The sequence below is a fragment of the Aptenodytes patagonicus genome, chromosome 1 (genome assembly GCF_965638725.1).
Source record: "Aptenodytes patagonicus chromosome 1, bAptPat1.pri.cur, whole genome shotgun sequence".
Lineage (NCBI taxonomy): Eukaryota > Metazoa > Chordata > Aves > Sphenisciformes > Spheniscidae > Aptenodytes > Aptenodytes patagonicus.
Genome location: NC_134949.1, coordinates 86,871,306 through 86,895,947, shown reverse-complemented (window position 1 = coordinate 86,895,947; position 24,642 = coordinate 86,871,306). Strand labels below are relative to the sequence as shown.

The window sequence follows — 24,642 nt, the reverse complement described above, 5'->3', positions numbered from 1 at the left end:
TGGGTCAAAAACTGGCTGGATGGCCGGGCCCAGAGAGTTGTGGTGAATGGAGTTACATCCAGTTGGCGGCCGGTCACGAGCGGTGTTCCCCAGGGCTCAGTACTGGGGCCGGTCTTGTTTAATATCTTTATTGATGATCTGGATGAGGGGATTGAGTGCACCCTCAGTAAGTTTGCAGACGACACCAAGTTGGGCGGGAGTGTTGATCTGCTCGAGGGTAGGAAGGCTCTGCAGAGGGACCTGGACAGGCTGGATGGATGGGCCCAGGCCAACTGTATGAGGTTCAACAAGGCCAAGTGCCGGGTCCTGCACTTCGGCCACAACAACCCCATGCAGCGCTACAGGCTTGGGGAAGAGTGGCTGGAAAGCTGCCTGGCAGAAAAGGACCTGGGGGTGTTGGTCGACAGCCGGCTGAACATGAGCCGGCAGTGTGCCCAGGCGGCCAAGAAGGCCAATGGCATCCTGGCCTGTATCAGCAATAGTGTGGCCAGTAGGAGTAGGGAAGTGATCGTGCCCCTGTACTCGGCCCTGGTGAGGCCGCACCTCGAATACTGTGTTCAGTTTTGGGCCCCTCACTACAAGAAGGACATTGAGGTGCTGGAGCGTGTCCAGAGAAGGGCAACGAGGCTGGTGAGGGGTCTGGAGAACAAGTCTTATGAGGAGCGACTGAGGGAACTGGGACTGTTCAGCCTGGAGAAAAGGAGGCTCAGGGGAGACCTCATCGCTCTCTACAACTACCTGAAAGGAGGTTGTAGCGAGGTGGGTGTTGGTCTTTTCTCCGAAGTAACAAGTGATAGGACGAGAGGAAATGGCCTCAAGTTGCGCCAGGGGAGGTTTAGATTGGATGTAAGGAAAAATTTCTTTACTGAAAGAGTGGTTAAACATTGGAACAGGCTGCCCAGGGAAGTGGTGGAGTCCCCATCCCTGGAGGTTTTTAAAAGACGTGTAGATGAGGCGCTTAGGGACATGGTTTAGTGGGCATGGTGGTGTTGGGTTGACGGTTGGACTCGATGATCTTAGAGGTCTTTTCCAACCTCAATGATTCTATGATTCTATGAATAGATGGAATGCTGTTCACACAGGTCCTGCCAGTGTTTCTTTTTGTGTAGGAGGTAAAAAATACATTTGTTATTTTTCTTTTATTCCCACTCTGAAATAAATCCTCTTTTGTCCAAATAAGTATCTAAACTTCATTTATTTTCATTTGCCTTTATTTTAACTTCTGTACTATAAGCAAAAGAGCAACTCAGTCTTCATGGCCTATTTACTACTTGGCTTCTGTCATGAGAAAGGCAGCGATGAGGCCCTTCTGTAACAGCAGTGGGGATTACATTTGATACTAAATGAATGGGGGAGCTGTGCTGGTGTGTAGATGCTTCCATACTTCCCAGCTGCCAACATGCATGATATTGCAGGCAATACCAAAAAGCACTAAAGATTTCTAGTTTTTTCCTTCCTCTGCCCCCAGTAAATTTATGACTGTAAAACCACAGGATCACCCCTTCTGCCCTCCACCCCCATTTTTCTTTTCTTCATTTAGTCTAAGATTGGACCCACCTTCACAGATTCTGAACTGCTGTGGCACAAAAACTATTGACAAGGTTGGGATGAAACATAGGAAGCCTATGTTTCCTAATGCTGACAAAATGTACCACTGTCCATCTAAATAGTGCTGTGCAGTAGGCATGGGTTGGTTGATGTCCTATATCCTCTAAGATGGCTAGAAATGAATGGTAAGTTCTAACCATTTTATTTGGGGTTACCGAATCCAGTAGCCTAACAGTGGCGAGGCTGCTGCAGCTCCCTTTCCCTAGGTCCACCCACTAGCAAGGCTGAGTGTGTATTCCCAATAGGCATACAAACACATACACAATGCAAATATACGTACACACACAGCCAGCCACGCAAATCAATACAGACAGAAACACTCATGCAAACACAGATGGCACTAACAGACCTGGACGTATGAGCCCCTGAGGCCTGCAGCCCCACGCCACTTCCTGGTACAGACCCCCTCACTCACAGATACAAACCCTCATGCACTCCTTCACGCACATGTGCATGCGCATGCGTGTGCACGCACACACACGTGGGATCCCAGTAACTGGCCTTAGACACTCAGTCTACCCAGCAACGGGCCCTGAACTCCCCGGTCCTCCAGTTACCTCATACACCCACATGCACACTGGGACCCACACTTATACACTATGGATCTCCCAGAAACTAGACTTAGACATGCAGTCTGCTTGTTGGCTGGCCTTGGATGCTCACTCTCCCAGTCGCTGGTACTGGAGTGTGCAAGCCTCTGAAGTCTACAGCCCCACTCCAGTTGTTGGTACACAGTGTAAGTACTGGATGAGCCTTCTACTGTTCTCATAACGGATAAGCTATTACTACAAGGATTGTCAGTGAATGTTCTTTAATGTGAGTTCCTTATGATACCACACATCACTGGAAGTTGTGTTGTAGGACATTATTGCTATGAAAGACCAAATTAAAACCCAACAACTCATGCTTCTTGAACGGAAAAGAAGCTAAAATTTTATTCCTAATTCAAGTATCTGGGTTCTCAGCCTCTGAGCATTAAGAAGGTGTTAGTTTTAAAGATATGATACTATATGATACGATACAATATGATACAATACGATACAATATGATATGGAAGTACAGAGAAAACCCAGCAGTGATTACAACAAAGTGGAAAGAACAGGAGGGGGACAGAGAACCACCAAGAAGTAATACTCAGAGTTCTTAGACAGAAGCATGAATCCTTTGCTATGGAAAGGTAGAAAGTATAATTTGCTGTGTTCCTGCTGATGTGATGAAGAGGACTCTTCATTCATTCTCTGTACAATTTGCCACCAGTCTAATTGAAAATTAAATTGAAAACAGAACAGAATAAACAAATTAAAAAACCAAGCAAAAGAAGCAAATACAATAATCTAGGAAATAATAGAGCATATTTATCAGTGTCCCAACTGTTGTGTCTCCTGAGAGCATTAACAAAAATGACCATGTTGTATCTCCATGCTTTCTCCCCTTTTTGTACCAAGGAAGTGTCTTAACTTGTACAAATTATTTACTTATATACTGAACTTCACAGTTCACAGTTGTGAACACACAACTTTGTGTGTTAGATGACTGATCTAGTGGCCTTCTGTAATGGAGTGACTGCATCAGTGGACAAGGGAAGAGCTACAGATATCATCTACCTGGAATTCTGTAAGGTCTTTGATATGGTCCCCCACAACATTCTTGCTGCTAAATTGGAGAGATATGGGTTTAATGGATGGACTGTTACATGGGTAAGGAATTGGCTGGACGATCATGCCCAAAGAGTTACAGTCAATGGCTCAATGTCCAAGTGGAAACCAGTAATGAGTGGTTTCCCTCAAGGTTCCGTACTGGGACCAGTACCATTTAATACCTTCATCAATGTGTCATTGATAGTGGGATTGAGTGCACCCTCATTAAGTTTGCGGAGGACACCAAGCTGAGTGGTGCAGTTGATATGCTTGAGGGAAGGGATGCCATACTGGGACCTGGACAGGCTTGAGGAGTGGCCTCATGTGAACATCATAAAGTTGCACAAGGCCAAGTGCAAGGTACTGCACCTGGGTTGGGGCAATCACCAGGATCAGTATGGACTGGGGGATGAATGGACTGAGAACAGCCCTTGAGAACCCCAACAGGTCTTGGGGATACTGGTGGATGAGAAATTGTATGTCAGCCGGCCATATGCACTTGCAGCCGAGACAGCCGATTGTATCCTGGGCTGCATCAAGAAAGCGTGGCCAGCAGGTTGAGGGAGGTAATTCTGCCCCCCTACTCTGCTCTCATGAGACCCCACCTGGAGTACTGTGTCCAGCTCTGGAGCTCCCAGTACAAAAGAGACATGGACCTGTTGGAGTGGGTGCAGAGGAGGGCCACAAAAATTATCAGGGGGATGGAACACCTCTCCTATGAAGAAAGGCTGAGAGAGTTGGGGTTGTTCAGCCTGGTGAAGAGAAGCCTCTGGGGAGACCTTCTTGTGGCCTTTCAATATACAAGGGGGCTTACAGAAAGATAGACACTTTTTACCAAGGCCTGTAGTGACAGGACTAGGGGCAATGGTTTTAAACTGATACAGGGTAGCTTTGGATTAGATATAAGGAAGAAATTTTTTGCTGTGAGGGTGTTGAGACACTGGAACAAGTTACCCACAGAAGTTGTGGATGCCCCATCATTGGAAGTGTTCAAAGTCAGGTTGGACGGGCCTTTGAGCAACCTGATCTAGTGAAAGATGTCCCTGCTTATGGCAGGGGTGTTGGACCAGATGATCTTTAAAGGTCCCTTCCGACCCAAACCATTTTGTGATTCTATGATTGTGATCCAGTAAAGTACAAACCTACTCCCTCTAGTATCCTTGAAAAAGGGCACAAAACCATAACTGAGATTGTGTTCATACTACCCTCAACTCTACCAGGTCACTTTTCAAATACATCTCCCAGTCCTACTTTTAAAGGAACAAGTGCTGAGGCTTCCACTACTCTCACTGGGAATATATTTCAGCCATATGAGAAACGTACTGATAAAAAATATTTCCTGGTAGCTAGTTAAACTTCTCCCATTTGTTCAGATTTATCCCACTGTTCTTTGTAAATCTTTGTAAATCTTTGTTCAGATTTATCCCATGTATCTCCTCAAAAAACCTGCTTATTACTTTCACTCCAGGCATGAGTCCCTTTTCAATGCTTACAGAAAAGTATGATATATCTGATATTTCCCTTCTTTACTTTCTGGAGAAGTTGTCCTTAATTCTCGTCTTTTTCCATGTGTTTAAAGAGTATTTTGAGAAGGAAATGCTCTGCTAGATAGCATTGATTTTATTTGAGTTCTGGAAAAACAACAATAGAAAACTCATCACTTGTGATTTTTCAAACTAGCCTGCACAAAGCCTGGCAGAACACGTGGAGAACAATCCCACAGCTGAGAATAGACTTAGTCTGTATCCACTGACCCTTGTACTAGTGAGTAAGCTCAACCTTCAAGTGGCACGCTAGCCTACCTTGGCTGTCCACACCAGACTGGTCACCAAAACTGCATACAGGAAGGCTTTGCCACAGAGAATGAGGTAAGTGAGCTTCAGAGAATTTCCATACCGCAAGTAGGACTCTGCAAATCAAACGTCATTTGTGTATTGAGTTATCATCATCACAAGAGACTAGATCTAATGTAGCTTTAATCAAATAAGAACCCTTGAAATCTTTAGCTAAGCGACACAAAGGAACTAGAGCCAAATGAATGGCTCTGTTGACGCAAGATAGTAGGGGATGGGAAAGAACACTGTGATTCAAAGAACCAAAAGAGAAAGTGAGTCTAGGAAAGACAGAGATTGGCTTTATGCTAAGAAAGTATGTCCTGACTGGGAATGTTTAACCATTGTGTTGCCACACCTCCTGAATCCCCTCTTAGGAACTCAAATTAAGCTGAATCACAAGATACGAATTTTTTTCACTTATTATTGTCAGTGGCCTTGTGAGTGCTGCTGATATATCAGGGAAGTTTTACATTGCCCAGAATAACATGGTATTTAGAACTTTTATTCTTATAGATTTTTCACTCTTAAGGAATTGCAGTAGTATTGAGACACCAGCCTGATCTTGGTTCACCCTTAAGATTCCTGAAGCATTAAAGAAGTTGGTGAAAAAAAAGTGTGTAAATATGTATAAAGGAAAGAAACATAATTTTTAATATGAATATTCTTGCAGTTTGGAGGGGAATGTGACTTGTAATGAGAAGTATTCTGAATATGATAACTAAGAAATATTCAGAATTCTGGATTCTGAATCTTGATGTCATAATCACTTGGCTAAGTATGAATTTTTTCTTTCATGGCTGAGCAAGCAGCTTCCCAACAAAAGGCAGTGTTAACGACTGGAGGAGATGATAAAAAGAGCAAATTACACTCTATAGGAAGGTTCCACAATTTCTTCTGTTATTTCAAAAGGGAATCATAAAGAAGAGCTAAAAAACCAAAACACAGCTAAATACAGCATGCACATACAACCCTCCTGAAGTCTTTTTTTCTTTTTTTTTTTAAATCTAACATGCAAACCACTTAGATGAGGAAGTACAAGTTATTCTTGTAGTAGAAATCTCACACACCTTGTACTTAGTGTCAGTAAAACTGGGACTAAAATACATGCAGATATTTGCCTGTGAGAAGACACACATACCTTCTGTGAGTGCACAACCTGAAAGACAAAAATGAACTGAAAGTCATGTTTCTCTTCAATGCAAACAGAACACAAATTTTAGAAGTTTCAGTTTACAATATACTGCCTGATTCATTTTACTATACTATATATTTTACTATACTACAGAGATTTCTCAGTGAAAATCTGAAGAAACCTTTGAAAAAATATAGATGTATAATGATAATGTAGATACGGAAGCCCAGGAATATGAAGAGACATATGCAAATACCTACGTATTTACATATATATTTGTGCTATAACAACACCCTGTATAGAAGTTGTATATAGATATGTTTTGCATCATAACCAACACCCTTTCGATTTGTGGTTTCTACTTTGTACAGCATGGTGATACACATTTTTTTACTTACCAGCGTCACCGTAGATGAATTTCTGTATCAATTCTGGTGTTCCGTTCTTAATAAAGTTGGCAACACACTCAAAACGGTTCAAAGGATTGAACCATTCCTGGGCTGAGATCCTCAGTCGGCTGGTCAATGAGTATGTACTCCCATTCCGTGTGGAAAACTCATCTGTCCCCACCCCTTCTGTCCTCGTAGCACCATTCACCTTCCAGACCAGATTCAGGTGGTCAGGGTAGAAACCAGAGGCCAGGCATACCAGCGTGGCCTTGCTCTTCTGTTGGATCTCTTGCTTTGATGGGGAAAAGATGGCCACAGCTGGAGGTATGATTTCATCGTTCTTCCCTGAAATGGAAAGCAATATGGCCTGGAGCCTCCATTACTGTCTTCGATCAGAAACCCCTTAAAATTGTACTGTATTTGTGCTGTGTGGCTCCTGATATATTTGGCATTTTAACAACTGTCTGTTAGACAATTAATATCTATTAGACAGGTAGACACTAGGAAACTGAAAGCATTTGTCTTCACTCATTACACAGAAACATAAAAGGTCTGGCTACAGAAATGCATGTGTGTTTGAATTTCTAGTATTCTCGCTGTCAGAAGACTAGGAAAGCTGAAAAGAAACTGAGAAAACAGGTAGGCAGAAAAGTACCCAGTAGTGCTATAAGGCCTGTATTTATAATATCGTACTAATAGACAAGAGTCTGTGTTATTAAGACACAAGCATCTTCAACTGACTGTGTTACATTCCTGGAGATGGAGTTAGACATGATGGTTATCGCAGTGTTCAGAATTATACTGCCATGTGATACCCTACTTGGACACCCCCATCTAAGAGGTGACTTGAAAGACAGAAGCTAATCTTTCTCACTGTCTGAAGTGAAGAACACTTTAGGTAGGTAACCTGAATCTGTCTGGGACAAGTTTTGCTTTAGGTCTTAACTTGCCATCCTTTTTTAAGACTATGAAATATCTCTTTATATTATTTATTATTTAGGTTATTCTAGGTATAAGAAGCCCTCATCCTAGACTACACATCTTCCCAAAATGATGCAAGACTCTATACACTCACAAACCAAAAGATGTCCCCTGTCCTAAAGTGTTTAGTACCTACATATAAGACTAAAGACAACAGACTTCTACAGTCAAAAGGATGTACAAGGCAACAGTGAGATGTTACTCAGAAGCTAGGCAGTGACCCTAAAAGCCACCTTTTTTTTCCCCCCATATACTTAAAGTGCCTTTTTCACTCATCTAGCATGATAAATCCACCAGGTCTGCAGAGTGCACATGGAAACAGAAATGCAGAGAGAACTATGGAGCCAAAGAGAACACTTTTACTTTTTTTCAGTGTGAAGGCACTATAAATTGTAGATGTTCTTCCTGATCACTCCCTCCTTTCTAGAGTGGAGAGAATTAGCAGAATTAGCAGAAACTTATATCTTGCATAGATCTTGACCCCTAAGCCCTAGTGTTTGCTTTCAACTGTTAGCCTTAATCATGATTGTCAGTGCTTACTCTGCAAGGACCCCTGGGGTGCTTCTGTGAAAACATGTGAGCTCGTACCGACTTCAGAAGAGGTAACTAGATAGTAATGGATATAGCTCCCTAGAAGGTTTGGCACTGCTCTGCTTTCCTTCCAGTGGACATGAGAGGTTAATCACTTTTACTGCTCCCTTCTAGTACTTGTCTTTATGAATTTTTTTCCTATCCTAAAAGTATCTCTGACATAAGTTCATTGGCTCATAGCCTAAATGGCTAATGAGTGAAGACATGGAAACAGATAGGGAGGACACAAAAGAAAAATGAGAGAGGTTTAACAGACAAAACCAAAAAAAGACAAAGAGGAAAGCAGGTGAAAAAGGCAGAAATGAAAGAATGATAAAACTACTGGAAAGACAAAGAAAGCCAGAGGATGAGCATGCTTGAAATGAAATAAGGAGACTGGTACAAGCAAGAGCAGAGACAATCAGTAAAAAGTGTTATCAACAGCCCATTCTGTTCTGATCTTCCACAGTGTTCATGGCAGACACTGGCACAATGCTTAGTCACTTCCATGCATAAACTTATGCATTCCCTGTCACACATTCTTCACCCACCTAAGGGAAAAAGTACGACAGTTCTTCCGTTCCCATCATGGCAAGGTCAGTTTCATCATCTCTTGTTATCTTTCACTCCCACTCTCATTTTAAAATCATCTGTGTATATGCTACGTATCATTAATGCAAGGGAAATTTTCAAGTGTCCTCCACATTGAGCACTTGGGTTAATCACAGCTGCTGCCCTATAACTCTGAGCACAGTACCAACTCCAAAGGTAAGTAGTGCAGTTAAAAAGCACAGGTGTACACAATCAGACTATAATCCACAGTGTCATTATGCTTTTCTTGCCAGCCACTTAGTTCCTTAAAATTGTACTGTTTAAAGGAGCAGGCACTAATGTGTATTTCTACAGTTTGTTATCAGATGTGGCAGTAACAGATGGAAAAGGTTATTTTGCCCTGTGATTCCAAAATGCCTTGATATAGGTGATGTTAAATCCTTTCCTGGGAGGGGGGAAGGCAGAGAAAGCAAATGGGGAAAAAGAGAAAGAATAGAGGAGAAAAGTGCACTGAGAGAAAAAGAATATGGACTTAGAAGTCATGAAGAGGACTGTTAGAAGCCAGTGTCCCAAAGCAACTTTAGGCAGCCTGCCCACCATCTAAGGAGAGGGGAGCAAAGTACCAGCAAGACTACTCTTTCCCTGCCTGATTCAGCAGACACAAGAATCCAGACTCTACCTCTGAAACGTTGCTTTTGATTGTTACATAGATGAACTGCAAAAACTTGCAGACCGAAGAAGGATCTTTCATTCCCAACCTCTATAATGTTTTCTTGGAGAATGGGAGGAAACAGAATTATTTCTTCCTTTCTCCCTTCATGAAGTTCCCAGTAAGGGAAGACAGAGCCAACAGACACAAGGATCTCAAAATTCATGCCTGCAAATCCTACACTTCCATATTAGCACATCTCATTTTAATAAACAACCAATAAAGCATTAATCCTGTCCTCATGGCTGTATGAAAAATGATCATTATTCTGCTGTTAATTAAGAATGCTCTTGTCCCCTAAACCAGTATCACATATATCACAGAGATCTGACTTCTGTCTTACCTATGATTGTGAGTTTTGTCCCACTGCCAAAGTACAGTCTTTCGTTATTCACGCTGTTTTGCAGCTGCAGGAAAACCTCTCCTCTATTCTCAATTCTCTGAGCCAAACCTGTAGACTAACCCTCCCCTCATGTGGTACCAGCAAAAGAAGAAAAACAAAGTACATTAATTTATGGTCCCCTAAAAAAAAAAGAAAGGTCTGTAAGGGAACACCACCACATCGTGTGTCTAACCAGGTGAGATCAGTCTCAGAAATACCTCTTCCAGAGCCCTTTTGCTTCAGGCTTAGATGAACTGGTTGTGGCAGCTTTCACCATTTCTTTAGAGGACATTTATCTATTTATCTAGGTGTACTATTAGAAAATATTTCCTATATGCAGACAGAGTAATTTTCTTTGCTTATTTTCAGCTAAACAGCATCATTTCCTTAATTTCCTCATTTCCTTTCAACATCATGAATATTCTTCTCTTGTAAAATAAATGTCTTTTTTTTTACTTACAAAATAATTTGTAACATATAACACAGGACCCTCGTCCACTGTCCCTATTGTAGCCGTTGCTAAACATCCCTCCCTTTCTCCTTCCCTGGAAGGAAGTCTCTGCTTTTATTTTCTCTGTTCTCTTAGCTATGATCATTAAAGTTAGCTGCATAATTTACTATGGTCAATGAGGGATCAGTGTATTGATTTTCACCAGCTCAGGCACCTCAGATTCACACTGGATTTAAAAAAATGTGCTGATCACTGAATTTTTCCTACAGAGATTGAATTTTATTGCTTGTAATCATTTTACTCTGCAGTGGAATGTTGTGGTACAAAAGCCTGAGGCATCGATTCTTCTGACTCCAGGAGAAATACAATGAGAAGAAGAGATCACCATCATTTATCAGAGTCTTAGAAGCAGCCTTATTTTCCCCTGGATTTAGAGAGAGTCCAAATCCAGAAGTGTGGCCCAGAGACAAACTCTCCCTGAGAGCTATTTTTATTTGAAATGAACCACATGCTCTCTTTCTGTGGTTTTCAGTGGCCTTTTAGCATCTATTCTTAAACAGTAAGACCGTTGTCCTAAATGATCTTTTTATCACCAATCTGATGAGCCTCTTTTGTGGAAAGAAACTTGCTGTGCTGTGGAGAGTTATTTTCTAGAGCAACAAGGAATTAAACGGCTGCAGAGAGCTGTTACTATTGCTTATGATAAAGTTGAGTATTTATTTGTGGCTTCTATTTTGTCAACTAAAAATGCTAGTACAGTTATCTGTCTTTCCCAGTTATCTGAGATAACACATGCTTTAGTTTACCCTGAAAAAAATCTAAAGTAATTTAAGTTTGTAGAGTCTTGATTTTGTTTTCTAGACCTGTCCAAAGTGTAACTGTAACTCAGTTCTTTCCAGACGGATAGCCTTTCATTGACTTGTCCTTAATCACCTGTAGCCCCAGGAGAACTAGCATTATGGACAATAGTTATACTTTTGGGGAATAGTGATTTCTGCGGATGTCAATTTATTAAGACAATGTATTTACAATATGCACATATTTTTTAACCCATTTGTCATCCTAATTATTTCTATGGACAGCTTTTTATTCACTGAAAATGTATTCATCCAGTTCTCCAAAGTGAAATGCGTGTCCCTACCTAGAGTACTAAACTTAGTCATTTCTCCAAAGTAGACTGGGTTACTAGCACATCAGGAAAACACCAATTTAATAATGAAAGGAAGAATAAGGTTGAAGTGAAGTTTTCTAAAGAGAAGACCTGGGATCTGAAGTGATTTAAAAGATAAAACAAAAATTTCTTACCTATTACTGTAAGTTTTGTGCCATCGCCGAAAATCAAGTTATTGATAGTCACGGTGACAAAGTGTTGTATCATAAGCTAAGAAAAGGGATGCACTGCAGTTGACTTTAGTAAGCAGAAGCTTAAGCAATGTTTACTGTATCTGGAATCCCAAAGATCCCTCAATATCTGTCTGAAAGGCTTTGTCAGAAAACGAGCTTGAAATCCCATTGTATAATCTGTAGCATTTATAAAAGCATTTCCCAGAGTTTTTTGATACTTATTTTTATTGTCTACATTTCATCTCAAGTAGTTTTACAACGTTTCTCTAATCTCCATGTTATCTCATTGATATTACTTGCTATTCTCATTTTGCAGATGTAGAAACCATGCAGACGTACCCAAAGTGGTAGAGGCTGTCATTGTCTAGAAATATAATTCCTCTACAACTAGAGCTTTGTTACTGTCAGTCTTGTACTCTAAGCATTGTGAAGTCTTCCTTTCTGTAACTTGTGGAGTTAATAATCATATAATACTTGCTTTGTGGTTGTCATAGTCACATGCCTTTTCATATAGGTGGTTCGCCTTTGTGGCACTGAACTAAAACAAATCCATTTGTTTTCCCTTCAATGGCAGGCCAGCCGTCTTGAATAGTCTTTCAGGATCCCATTCAATTTTCTGATCGACTAAAAGTAATCCACACAAGGAGAGTCCAGAAGAATCAGTTGGCTGGTCTCAGGCAAACCTTTGACATCCATTAGGAAGAACTGCAGTGAGACACTGTGGAGAAGGATTAGAGAAAACCGTTGTGCTCACAGACATGAGTCAGCCAGTAATCACTGGAGGCTTATTTAAGAGAGAAAACCCCAACACATTTTATATAGTGCCTCTGAGAGATACCTGCTACATGTCAGAATTCTTTTTGTAACACTTTTATCACATTAATAAAGAACCATTTTGTGGTCTGTTGCAAACACTATTGCATGAGAAAAAAATACTAATTCTGTGCTTCACATACTCTGACAGGTTTTAGGTGCATCTGCAGTCAATCTGGTTTGCTGAAAATTATTTCAATGTCTCAGAATCTCCTGGCTTGTTTTCCAGATAGGCCAGGCTCGGTTCTTAGATGATGAAAGTAAGTCCTAGCATACTAGGTCAGTCAAGAAAAAACAAGACAGAACATACCCGCTGTGCTGCAGAATGCTCTGTAGCTGTCTTAACACACTCTCCCACAAGGCTTATGCACATACGGGTTTTTGTAAAGGCCTGGTGGGAAATGTATCATTGTGAGTCACCTGTCCCCACAATGATACAACCTTGTACAAAAACAATCCCACCCATGGCTCTGCCCTCCCATTTTTGTCACCCGGTCACCATGAAAGATGGGAACAACAGGCCACATCCTTCCTCTGCCATTGCTGTTTCTGTGTGATAGTCTGATTACCTCTTAGTGTATCCATTAACCCTGAATTTATAATCCCAACTTTTTTTCCTATAGACAAAGAAGTAATTTTTTTTTTCTTTTTTTAGCTGGTTTTAAATGCAGTTATTTTTCATTTGGTAACTTCATGACAGTGTTCATGTTGCTTTCCTTCCCACTCTTTTTTTCTTCTGCCCCAGGATGATAAACAGACCTCAAGCCCACAGTAACTGGTTTGCATTGAGAGCAATTTGCTTACTACAGAGTGGTGTTTCTGTTTGTAGCTTGTCCTGACTGTGAATATCCTCTTTGGTCTGTGCTGCACTTGTCACAGGTGCTCTGAAAGGGAGGGAAGTAGGTTGCTGAGCTCTTAAGCTTCTATGACTCTGACTGCCCTGTTACAGGAAGCAGAAGTACAGGTTTCTCCCAGATGCCTCTGACCCCGATTATGAAAAGGCTTCATCTAGGAGTAAGAGCATGCCTTCATTTTGGAGACTGTCTGAAGGGGGTAGGGACTGGTGGTGACAGGTAACAGGATACTTTTATCTCCCTCTCTTACACATAACTAAATGGAGACACAAAATTGTATTTTTTTCCCCCACAGGTTTGTCCAGGTATGATGTAACTCCCAAGAGGGAAAGATCTGTGCCAGTGAGACTGTGTACCAGGACACACTGAGGCAATACAAGGAAAGACAGGCATGTGAACAAACTGGTTTAGGTTTGGGGCATATGCAGCCCATCCTGGCCTAGTCTTCTCACATAAAAGGTCAACACATATTCAGCAACATGACCAAGTACCTGCAGTAAACATGTTGTTCATATTGCTCTTTAATGGTTTCACTTCAGTCTATCTTGATACAAAAAATAGACTGTAAGTACAGGAAACAATCCTTCAAAACAAGATAGTTCTACTAGGAAAATCACAAATTATTTTCTTCTGTTTTCAGGTATCACAGAAGAACCCATAATTTCTGACACAGCCTGTTCAGCTGGGAACAGCTGTTAGTGTCCCAGGGAAGGGAATGAGAAACATAGACTAAACTGAAACATTTAGGACCAAGACATAGAACTACAGAAGGCAAGATATTGGACAGGTGAGCTCAGGTGCCCCTACAGTATCCTCTCTTCTACGACAGAAAAACTGTGTGTTTAAGTCACTAATTATGGGAATGACTGCAGACAGTTGTCTTTGTTTAGATTGAATTCTTTTTAAAAATACATTTAGGATTTTATTTGTCTGGCTCTGCCTAAATAATAACACTAATAGTGGGATATTATTTGCCTGCCTTGGTCTTAGTCTGCCTCTGATCTCAGCACTGTTTATTCAGGGTCTAAAACCATTCCACTAAAATTCATTTGAGATTATTCTGTCTCCTTCTCCAGTCTATAGCTCCATTAGTGTCCTTACTGTCACTAACAGACTCTCTCCCCTATGGTGTTTTTCATTTAAAAACAAACAAATCACCTCTGTATTAATTTTGAAGGAGTGTTTCTATGTGGTGCTAACATCTCCTTAGGGCATGTTCGTAAGGCAATTTCCAAGACATGCCAGCAGAGACCAGTCTTGTCCCACTTTAATGTTCATCTGTAACCTGTCAAAAGGAAAGGCCTTGCAGGCCATTAATTCAGATGAGCGAGAGGGAGAGAAGAGAGGAAAGACAGTTCCTTGATTTTTATTTCTATGTCTCTCATAGGAGGCTTCAAGCTGTGTAAAACTTCACACAACAAGGAAAGGCGAGAGTATGCAAGCAAGAGACAGTTAGGGACATATTTTCTAACAATGGTATCATTTTAGTGGGGGAATTTCATAGGAAAATAATGATCATATCACTTATATCAGTCCTGGATTATTCTTTAGAGTTTACAGAAGAAGCAGCTACAAAGAAGCCGGCAGAACTACAGAGATGCACTGAGCTTTACAGATTTGTTTTAGGGACACTAGGAAGTTCTTTTCAGAAACATTCAGTACTTTTGACCACCAACCCCTAAAATTAAGCAACAGCCCCTTTTCAGGGCATATTGGTGTACTGAAAGCTAAGATGGTGGAAGGAGAGGATGTGTAAAATCACATCTTGTGGTGGGTTGACTTTGGCTGGCTGCCAGGTGCCCACCAAGCCCCTCTATCACTCCCCGTCCTCAGCGGGGGGGGGGGAGGGGAGGGGGGGAGGAGAAAATAAAATGAAAAAGAACTCATGGGTCAAGATAAAGGCAATTTAATAAAGAAAAAGCAAAGGCCACATGCAGAAGCAAAGGAAAATGAAAAGATTTATTCTCTACTTCACATCAGGAGGCGATGTTCAGCCACTTCCTGGGAAGTAGGGCCTCAGTACACATAATGGTTGCTCCAGAAAACAAATGCCTTAGTAACGAATGTCCCCTCTCCTCCTCCTTTCTCTTAGCTTTTTATTGCTGAACATGACATCATATATGGTATTGGAATATGCCTTTGGTCAGATTGAGTCAGCTGTTCTGGCTATGTCCCCTCCCAACCTCTTGCCCACCCCCAACCTACTGGCCTTTGGAGCAGGGGCTGGGGGTGGGGGGGGGGGGCAGGTTTGGAGAGACAGCCTTGATGCTGTGCAAGCACTGCTCAGCAGAAGCCAAAACACTGGTGTGTTATCAACACCTTTCTACCTACAAATACAAAGCACAGCACTGTGAGGGCTGCTATTGGGAAAGTTAACTCCATCCCAGCTAGACCCAATACACATCCTTATGCAGATAGTGATGCTATACCATCCTATGTATGTATATTTCCTTTATTTCCTTCCCTTTCTTTCCCTTCTCCTCCAGCCTGTGTCTACTCAAGTTTCTTGTTAGAGGCCATTGATTTGTGCCCAAGTTGTTCCACTAAAGAACAATATTGTTTTCCAAATGTTCATCTTCTGCTCCCAATTCAATATCTGTACTGGATGATTAACACAAGGTTATCTGTCCTGTTATTTCTGTTCTGAGTCAGTTCTTGTCTCACAGGAAGCCTGAGAAACAGCAGCTGTGGTGGGAAACATCTTCTGTTTAACATCTTCATTAATGATCTGGATGATGGGGCAGAGTATACCCTCAGCAACTTTGCAGACAACACCAAAATGTTGTGGCTGGTGCACCACGGGGTCATGCTGCCATCCAGAGGGACCTCGGCAAGCTGGAGAAATGGGCCAACAATAACCCCATGAATTTCAACAAGTGGAAGTGCAGAGTCCTGCACCTGGGGAGGAATAATCCCATGCACCAATATATGCTGGGGGCAACCCAGCTGGAAAGCAGCTTGGCAGAAAAGGACCTGGAGCTCCCGGTGGACAGCAGGTTGAACATGAGCCAGCAATGTGCCCTTGCTGCAAGGAAGGCGAATTGTATCCTGGGCTGCATTAGACAAAGTACTGCCAGCAGGTTGAGGGAGGTGATCCTTCCCCTTTATTCAGCACTGTGAAGGCCACACCTAGAGTACTGTGTCCAGTTCTGGGCTCTTCACTACAAGAGAGACATGGACACACTGGAGAGCATTCAACAAAGGGCCACAAAGATGATTAAGGGACTGGAGCACCTCACATAGGAGGAGAGGCTGAGAGAGCTGGGACTGTTTAGCCTAGAGAGAGAAGGCTCAGGAGGGATCTGATTAATGTATATAAGTACCTGAAGGGAGGGTGCAAAGAAGATGGAGACAGGCTTTTTTCAGTGGTGCCCAGTGACAGGACCAGAGGCAATGGGCACAAACTGAAATGCATGAGGTTCCTTTTGAACACAAGGAAACACTTTTTTACTGTGAGGGTGACTGAGCACTGGAATAGGTTGCCTAGGGAGGCTGTGGAGTCTCCATGCTTAGAGATATTCAAAAGCTGCCTAGACACAGTCTTGGGCCGCTGGTTCTAGGTGGCCGTGCTTGAGCAGGGGGTTTGAACAAGATGACCTTCAGAGGCTCCTTCCAACCTCAACCATTCTGTGATTCTCTGATTCCATGATTCTGTGAAACCCTCCCAGTAGTTGCAGGATGACCACATCATATGGTATAGCATCATTATCTGCACAGAGATGTGACTTTACACATCCTCTGCTTCCATCATCTTATCTTTTGAGTAGTCAGTATAACCTCTAGACTGCAGGTAGGCTATTATTGACAAACTGCTATTCATTACAAATATACAGCTGTTTACACAGATGTGCCTGAGATTTCACTGCTGAGCATCTAAAACAGGTACCTTTGACTATGGTTTCTGTAGCTACAGCTCCCCTGCCACCTTCTACAGCAGGAGACAAAGGAGAATAAATATGAGGACAGGGAGTGCAACAAGGAGGAGAGTAGCTGTTTCATGAGAAACTTCTCAGATTAGCTGCTTTTTGTGCAGTGCCACTTGAAGCTGGCAAAAGAAGTACTGCATAGGAGAAAATTGTACCTCAGAGCTGGAATAGAGAACTGTGACTGCAGAACTTCAAGATGGCAATGAACACTAGAGATCTCTGTGATTTTCTACTACCACCTGGAAATTGCACAGCTGTGACCAGTCAATAGCCAGCTTATTAATCTGCTGAACGTTGAAGGCTACGGTTAAGTTTATTTTCACAGGGCCTTAAAATTGCATTTGCCACTCTAAACTAAAAATGCTCAAGAGTTGAGAAATAGAAAGGGATCCTTCCTCTATTATGTTCCCAGATAAAGCTGGTTTTCAGTGTTTATGCAAGAGGTCTGAGCTAGGACTGTAACATTATGATTTCCACGAACTGGTAATTTATTAAAAGAGAATAAAAAAAAAAATCTAAAAAGAAATCATCCAAAGTCACTCCCAAAGTTACCACCATGGTGTTTATATTCCTTAATGATTCCAGCATACACTACTTTTCCTAAAACTTTCACAAGGCATTTGGATCACCAGTAATAGTTCCAGACAGCAATTCACTCTGTAGTGAATGTGTTTGGTACCTGTGTAAAGACGATCTCTATCTAAGAAGATCAGAGGCTGAAAAGAATAAGGAAGTCAGTGTCTCTGCTATGTGAGAGACAATACTTTCCCAGTGCTTCCCTGCTGTATATCTGTAGCCTGATATGAACAGTGAGTAGATCATGGACCTGAGAGTGTTCTGAGGAGCAGATGAGTGCTCCCTGGGAGCAAGGAATGGTATGTTACACTCATTGCTGAGCAGCTCCTGGAGTCAGAAGAATATTGGCTACCAGGATGTGCAAGGAGTGGTGTGTGAAGCTGAGTCTTTCAGAAATGTCTTTGGAGGACTGGAGTAAGTCTGGGATGCAACTAGGTTTAGCCTCTTCAGAGCCTCCACTGTGTCCAGGGTGAGACTACAATGAACACGAGTTTCTGTCATGCATCTGGATTTCCCTAGCCAAGAACAGTTAAGCTTCTTTTAGAGCAGAGCCTGGAAGCAAAATAACATTTATGTAGCATGGTCGATCAGGAGACTAGGACCGTGGCATGAAATCGAGCGATCCATCCTGGCAGTACAAAAGTCTCCTAGCAATTTTGCTGAAATGGAATGTGAGGATCTGTTGTGGTTTAACCCGGCAGGCAGCTAAACACCACACAGCTGTCCACTCACTCCCCCCTGCAGTGGGATGGGGAGAGAATCAGAAAAAAGTAAAACTCGTGTGTTGAGATAAAGGCAATTTAATAGGATAGAAAAGGAGGGGAAAATAATAATAATAATAATAATGATGATAAAAGAACTTACAAAACAAGTGATGCACAATGCAATTGCTCACAACCCGCTGACCGATGCCCAGCCAGTTCCCAAGCAGTGGCCGTGCCCCCCTGGCCAACTCACCCCATTTTTTTTTTGTTCAGCATGACATCATAAGGTATGGAATATCCCTTTGGCCAGTTTGGACCATCTGTCCTGGTTGTGTCCTCTCTCAGCTTCTTGTGCACCTCCAGCATCCTCGCTGGTAGGGCAGTATGAGAAGCTGAAAAGTCCTTGACTTAGTGTAAGCACTCCTCAGCAACAACAAAAACATCAGTGTGTTATCAACATTATTCTCATCCTAAATCCAAAACAGAGTACTATACCAGCTACTAGGAAGACAACTCTGTGGCAGCTGAAACCAGGACAGGACATGCTGCCAGCTGATTCCTGCTCCTTGCTCTCAGCAGCTATTCTCATCACCTCCACTCCTTTTTTTGCTGTAATCAAATAGTATGTTTCACTTCAGCATATCCAGTTTTGCCACATCAGTGAGCAGCTTAGTACATTTGCTCCCTATGAGCATATGCTATGTCTTCCATATGAGCACGAGACAAACAATTGGTCTGTGCTCAATGGTATGCAGATTGTCAAAGACATGACCTAAAAACAGAAGCCCAAAATACACAAGTGTATAGCTATACTTTCTTAAAGGTACCTTTTGCTCTTTTATCTGCTGTTTCCCTTTCTTTGAAGAAAAGGTAAGTGCTAGGTTATGCAATAAAAACAGAAGCACAGGCAGCCAATGGTAGGTGGAGGAACCCTAATAATACTCTGCCCTCACTTTTCCCAGGCCCATCACAGAAGAACAATTAGTTCATCAAAAGCTCATCTCTGCAAGCAATGAAGACAGAGGCACAATGGGAGGCAATTTCTGCCTTCAGCTCTCCCTCACAAGGGGAGCACCAGGGGACGGCAGCTTTTTGTGGTTTCCTTTCTCTGCCCATGAGGTTTTGCCATGAAGAGATGCCTTGGTTCAGCTCAGAACTGTTACTCATTTCTGTGGCAAGGAAGAGGGGGATCCTGCAATTAAGTGGTGTGTGGAGCAGGTAAATAAAAGTGCTGCAGGGCACACTATTGCTTGTAAAGCTGCCAAGGGGCTGTCCCTTCCACAATGGAAGGTATGCCTGGTCCCCTGGATATGTTTCCTCCCGCCTGTACTAGTGTCTTCCTCCTATGTCCATAATCACAGGCTGGGCTCTCCTCCCACACCAGTCAATCTCTCATTGGGCAGCTCTGTCTTTTGGTGGATCATCAGTATGTGGAAGAACCTTGAATTCTCCTTCTGCTTTGTACTCTTTCCTTGGTGTTGTGGGGGGTCTGTGGGAAACTAGTGGCCCAGAACATGGCTGTGCTTCTGTAGCACCAATCCTAAGAAGTATTTGCTGCCTTTCACTAACCACATCAGCAGTGCCTCAATTCTTAATGCTGATCTAGGGGTTTGTATCTCTGAAGGCTTTTTGTCTTTGAAGCTAGATGCTGCTGCACTGCTCTGTCTGTCCCTCTTCCCTCCAAAAAGTCCTGGCTCTATCCTCCCACTTCTCCCTTGTCTGTCATCTGCTCTTCCTCTGCTCCTCTCCAATCTGTCTCACTCACATTTTTCAGAGACTCCATCTCTCACTCAGGCAAGGCGGGGATTTTATCTTAGTGCTCAACCCCCTCGCAATACCGTGTGATCACTCGCAGCACAGAAATACGTGGCTGCATCCTTGGATGTCACATTCTTGATCGTCATCACAGAGTAATCATTATTGTCTCTGCTTATTTCAAACTTGGCCTCACTGTAACCTTCCTCGTAAGAATTTTGCATCCATGTAGAAGTACTGGCTACTAACTTCAGACGATTTCTTGGAGGCTGCTGGTACCAGAACACATAGGCAAGTCTGATAAAATTCTGGTAGCAGGAGATGTCCACAGTCTCTCCAGCTCTCTTAAGGGTTTCTTCTGGCCACTGTGTGATGAGGTTTCCGACCCCAGCACCTGCATGAGTGAGAGAGAAAAAGAAAAAGGGAGGAGAAGAAGTACAGATCATGGCCAAAAAGGGTCTTTTACCTCACACCAGCCCTGTATGGCCTGGATGAGAGCCATGCTGCAGATGGATCTGTTGTCTCTCACCAGGTAAAAGAGCAAGCAAAACAGTCAGCATGGCCCGTCAGCTGTCCCAGAACAGTGTGTTACTGCTTATTGTGAGTTAAGAGAGAAGAGGCTAGGGACTGATGCCCCTCCCCTTGTTCCGATTTTTCCATCAAGCTTGGGCAGAGAAGAGAGAAGGGACAGTCCACCTTTGGTGAGCCATTAAAAGCAAGCTAAGTATTAATGTGGCTGTAAGTTTTGTTTTAGCCTTTCCACAAGACAGGCAGTGTTCTGAGCTCCTGACAAAAACGTGGGATTGCTTGCAGATCAGTAAGTTGCTGGCTGAATGTTGTACTGTTTGTCATTCCATCATCATGCATGTCTGGGTATTGGATCTGTCAGCCACGAACCTGGGAATATTGGCCTCATAAATGATTTTTTGACTAATTTACACCTGTGGTTATATCCATCTTTCTTGGGCCCATCTTTCTTGGGCCATGTTTCCAGAAAGGTTTATTCCAGTAAATGTAAACACACATTGTTTCATTCTGGAGAGTCGTTCTTAATACCTGAAAGGTGGTACCTCACAACTCAGAACTTATGTTAGACAGAAGCAAAGATGATAGACCAAGATAGTGGAGGCACAAAAATCATGTTTAATCATAACTTAATTTCTTCTGTTTTCCGGTCAGAGAAGCATATTCCCTGCAGTTTAATCTTCCTGGGAGCTCTAATTTACTTCCTAATTACAAAAAGCAACACAACTCTGCCAGCCTTTTTTTCTGAAAGCAAAAACTGTGGTTAGACATTAGCCTCATGAACAGTCTGTTTTTTCTAGTCTGCCAAGTACATCCTAGTTAGCCTTGTCTTAACCTATACCACTCTCTATTCTTTTCTGAATATGTAGGATTCAAAAAACTTATTATTGTAGCTGATTCTTTCCTCACTAGTACTTTGAATGAAATAATAAGTATTTAGTTTCAATGATCTTCTTCAGTAAGCCTGATACTGCATCTTCCAAACAATTAGCGATATTACTGAGGTTTTCTCTTTTTCTTCCTGTTTTGTTGATATTCCCCCTCCCGTATTTGCCTGAAGCTCTAGAGAGAGTCACATCTTCCCTTGACCTTTATATATTTGTAGAAAAGGCATGTCCTGACTGCAAGCCTGGCGATATTGTACTTTCTCTGGGCATAAGACTGAATCCTAGGGTCATACCAGGATTAAGAGCAGTATGAATCTCAAAAATTTTGGTAGTGAATGTCCCCTGTCTCACTTTTTTAATCCTGCTTTTTTAAGAAGTTAACAGAAATTACCTGAGAAGCTACAGCTTCTTCCCAGACAGGAAGGAAAATATATTCTATATGATATATAAAAGTTTTGTATGATCTCCAGTGTCATGGACACTTAGCATATGAGAAGTAGGGTTTTGACCATGGCTCCCATTCAGTCCCTGCCAGTTCTTGCCACTGCAGGTTTTCTCAGAAGAAATTATTCCTTACCCACGCTCCAGCGAGGTTGAGCCCTGTGCTGGATGTATTACAGTTTCAGTGACTTGTCAAGGAATTGTAGACAATACAGAACATTTTTTTTAATCACCTTCCGTATCTTTTACATTTTTCTTTGAATTTTTGTGCTGCCTTCAAAGTCAATACAGCAGTTAGCAAATGGGTTTGACCAAATTTAATATGCCTTTATATTCTTTTATGGTTTTGACACAGATTATCCTTTGATGCGTATTTTTAGCATTTACTCCCCACAACCTATTTTTTTTTCGCTTTCATGGAAGTCTTGTCTTGATTTTGCTTGTTCTCCATCTGAATTTATTGACATTTTGCCCTTTCACCTTACTGCTAGGATGGGACACCTTGAGACACTTCCATGGGCCATGTTGAGACAGTTCCATGGGACACTGCTGCTTTGATGAATGTCCTAAAATGAGTCCTACATGTCTTGTGCATGGAGACACTACAGGTTTTTTAGTTACTTAGTTATTGTCTGTCATGCTGGACCTGTTAAAAACCTTTTCTTCCAGTGGTAATCAGACCTCAAGTCCTGGAGGAAGAAAGAATTTCAGAGACTTGATGGGAAATGAAACAGACTATGGAGACTGTGGGAATTAATTCTAAGATTATGCTGTGTAAGAACTCTGAGACAAGGTGAAATCATTTCAGTGCAGCTGGGCTGCAAATTCTTCTCTAGTCACATGTGTTAGAATTTATTACTCATTTCAGGATGAAGATTTTTTTTATTCAGAGTAACTTTTCTGTCTCAGGAAACAAAAAATTATTGCACACTCTGAAAGAAGGAAGTATTTGGAAGGTGTAACTAACTCAGGACCTCTAGTGTGTCTCTCAGAAATTGCATAACATGTTGCTGCCTTCTGAAGAGTAGCTAGATTGACAGCCCTTTTGTTTTTCAGTTCAAAACGTCTAATTCTTTCAGTCTATTTTCTTTTAAGATTAAAGAAGAAACAAGGGAAAACAAAAACGTACCAAGATAAAGGCAGCTATGGTTGAGCTTCCCAAATCAGACCCTGAACTACTGGATTTAGAGAAGAATAGATGTAAGAAAATAGGGGAATAGTTATAAAAGGGGCCAGTCACAGGTAAACAGGTTGCTGGTGAGTATGCTTGTCTGGCTATGACTTGTGCCTGCTTAGCTCAGTGTATCCATGTCTTATTAAATTCCATTTCTAAGTATTTCCCTGAGGGAGGGACTGTCTATTCTGTGCGCGTGTGTTCTGTGTATGGAGGTCTAAGTGCTAGGAACTGGAGTCAGACCACAGGTACCAGCAACTGGAGAGACCAGAGTGAGTGAACTTAAGCACCAGAAACTGGAGTAGGGCCACAGGTAAGAGTGGCCATTTGTTCGTCATGCCAGCAGCTGGGGCAAGGGAGGGTATGTGAGTGTACGTGATCACTAGTGAACATGAAGCCAGACTAGCTGGCAAGTAAGTGAAGTGACCTGGGTTCCAGGTGTGTGTCTCTAATGGCAAGACCAGTGGGAGGTGGCAACCAGAGGGAGCGGGGGAGTCTCAGACACCTATTGGAGGGGGGGGCAGGGTGTGGGGTGCGTGTGTGTGTGCATACCAGCAATTGGAGTGGGGCTGCAGGACCTGGGGGCTCATAGGTCCAGGTGCTGACAAATGTGGTGACTGGGATCCAGGGGCAGCTACTGGGCAGACTCGGTGTCTAAGCACAGCTATGGAAAGGATGCAAATTGTACATATGTATACATATATTTCCCACTATTGAACCCTCATCCAGTTCAGCCAGAGAGGGACGCAAGATGAGGCCACTGATGCTGTTTCTGTTTCTGTGGTGCTGTTTGTGTTTGTGTGAGTGGTGGGTGCGTCTGCGTTGATCTGTGCAGTCAGCTGTGTATACATGTATATATGCGTTGCATATATGTGTGTCTACAGGGAATACATTCTCAGCCTTGCTATTGGCTGGGTCAGGGGTCATGGAGCTGTGGCAGCCTCCCCTCTGTCAGGCTACCACATTCAGCCCAGCCGAACAGTAAGCCTCAGGGAAAGCAGTGAGATCTCCTCCTTAAGGGAAAAAGAGACCCTAGAAGAGATGTGACAATGAGGAAAGGGCTGAGGTACCCTGCCTGCATGGAAGAGAACCAAAGGAACAAGGAAAGGCTGAAGAGTGTTTAACAAATGTTGGAAACAATAAGAACTGGCTTAGCAGAGGTTTGTGCTGGATTTGGAAACTAATGTCATGAAACAGAACATCAAGCAAAGATTGGTTTTATAGTCCTGAATGATAGAGAAAAATGACCATTGCAACACAAGGAAGACACTGGCAGTCCATTTTCAGAGCTACATATAGGCTTAGTACTTAAGGCCAGGACTAGGACTGTGTCCAGGTCAATGGTGACTATGTGCAATTACCATCAGATGGCTCTTTAGTCTTAGCAGATTTAAGGC

General features: G+C 42.4%; 1 gene segment (V, D, J or C); it reads right to left on the bottom strand.

Annotated features, from left to right (window-relative positions):
- Nucleotides 1-2,488: 2,488 nt before the first annotated feature.
- The window catches only part of LOC143164137 (T-cell receptor beta-1 chain C region-like), a 53,430-nt gene continuing 31,276 nt past the window's right edge, over nt 2,489-24,642 (bottom strand). Inside the window, 5 exon segments of the C gene segment in view lie at nt 2,489-2,866; nt 5,048-5,154; nt 6,219-6,236; nt 6,611-6,946; nt 9,757-9,794. Coding sequence covers nt 2,840-2,866; nt 5,048-5,154; nt 6,219-6,236; nt 6,611-6,946; nt 9,757-9,794 — 526 coding nt within the window.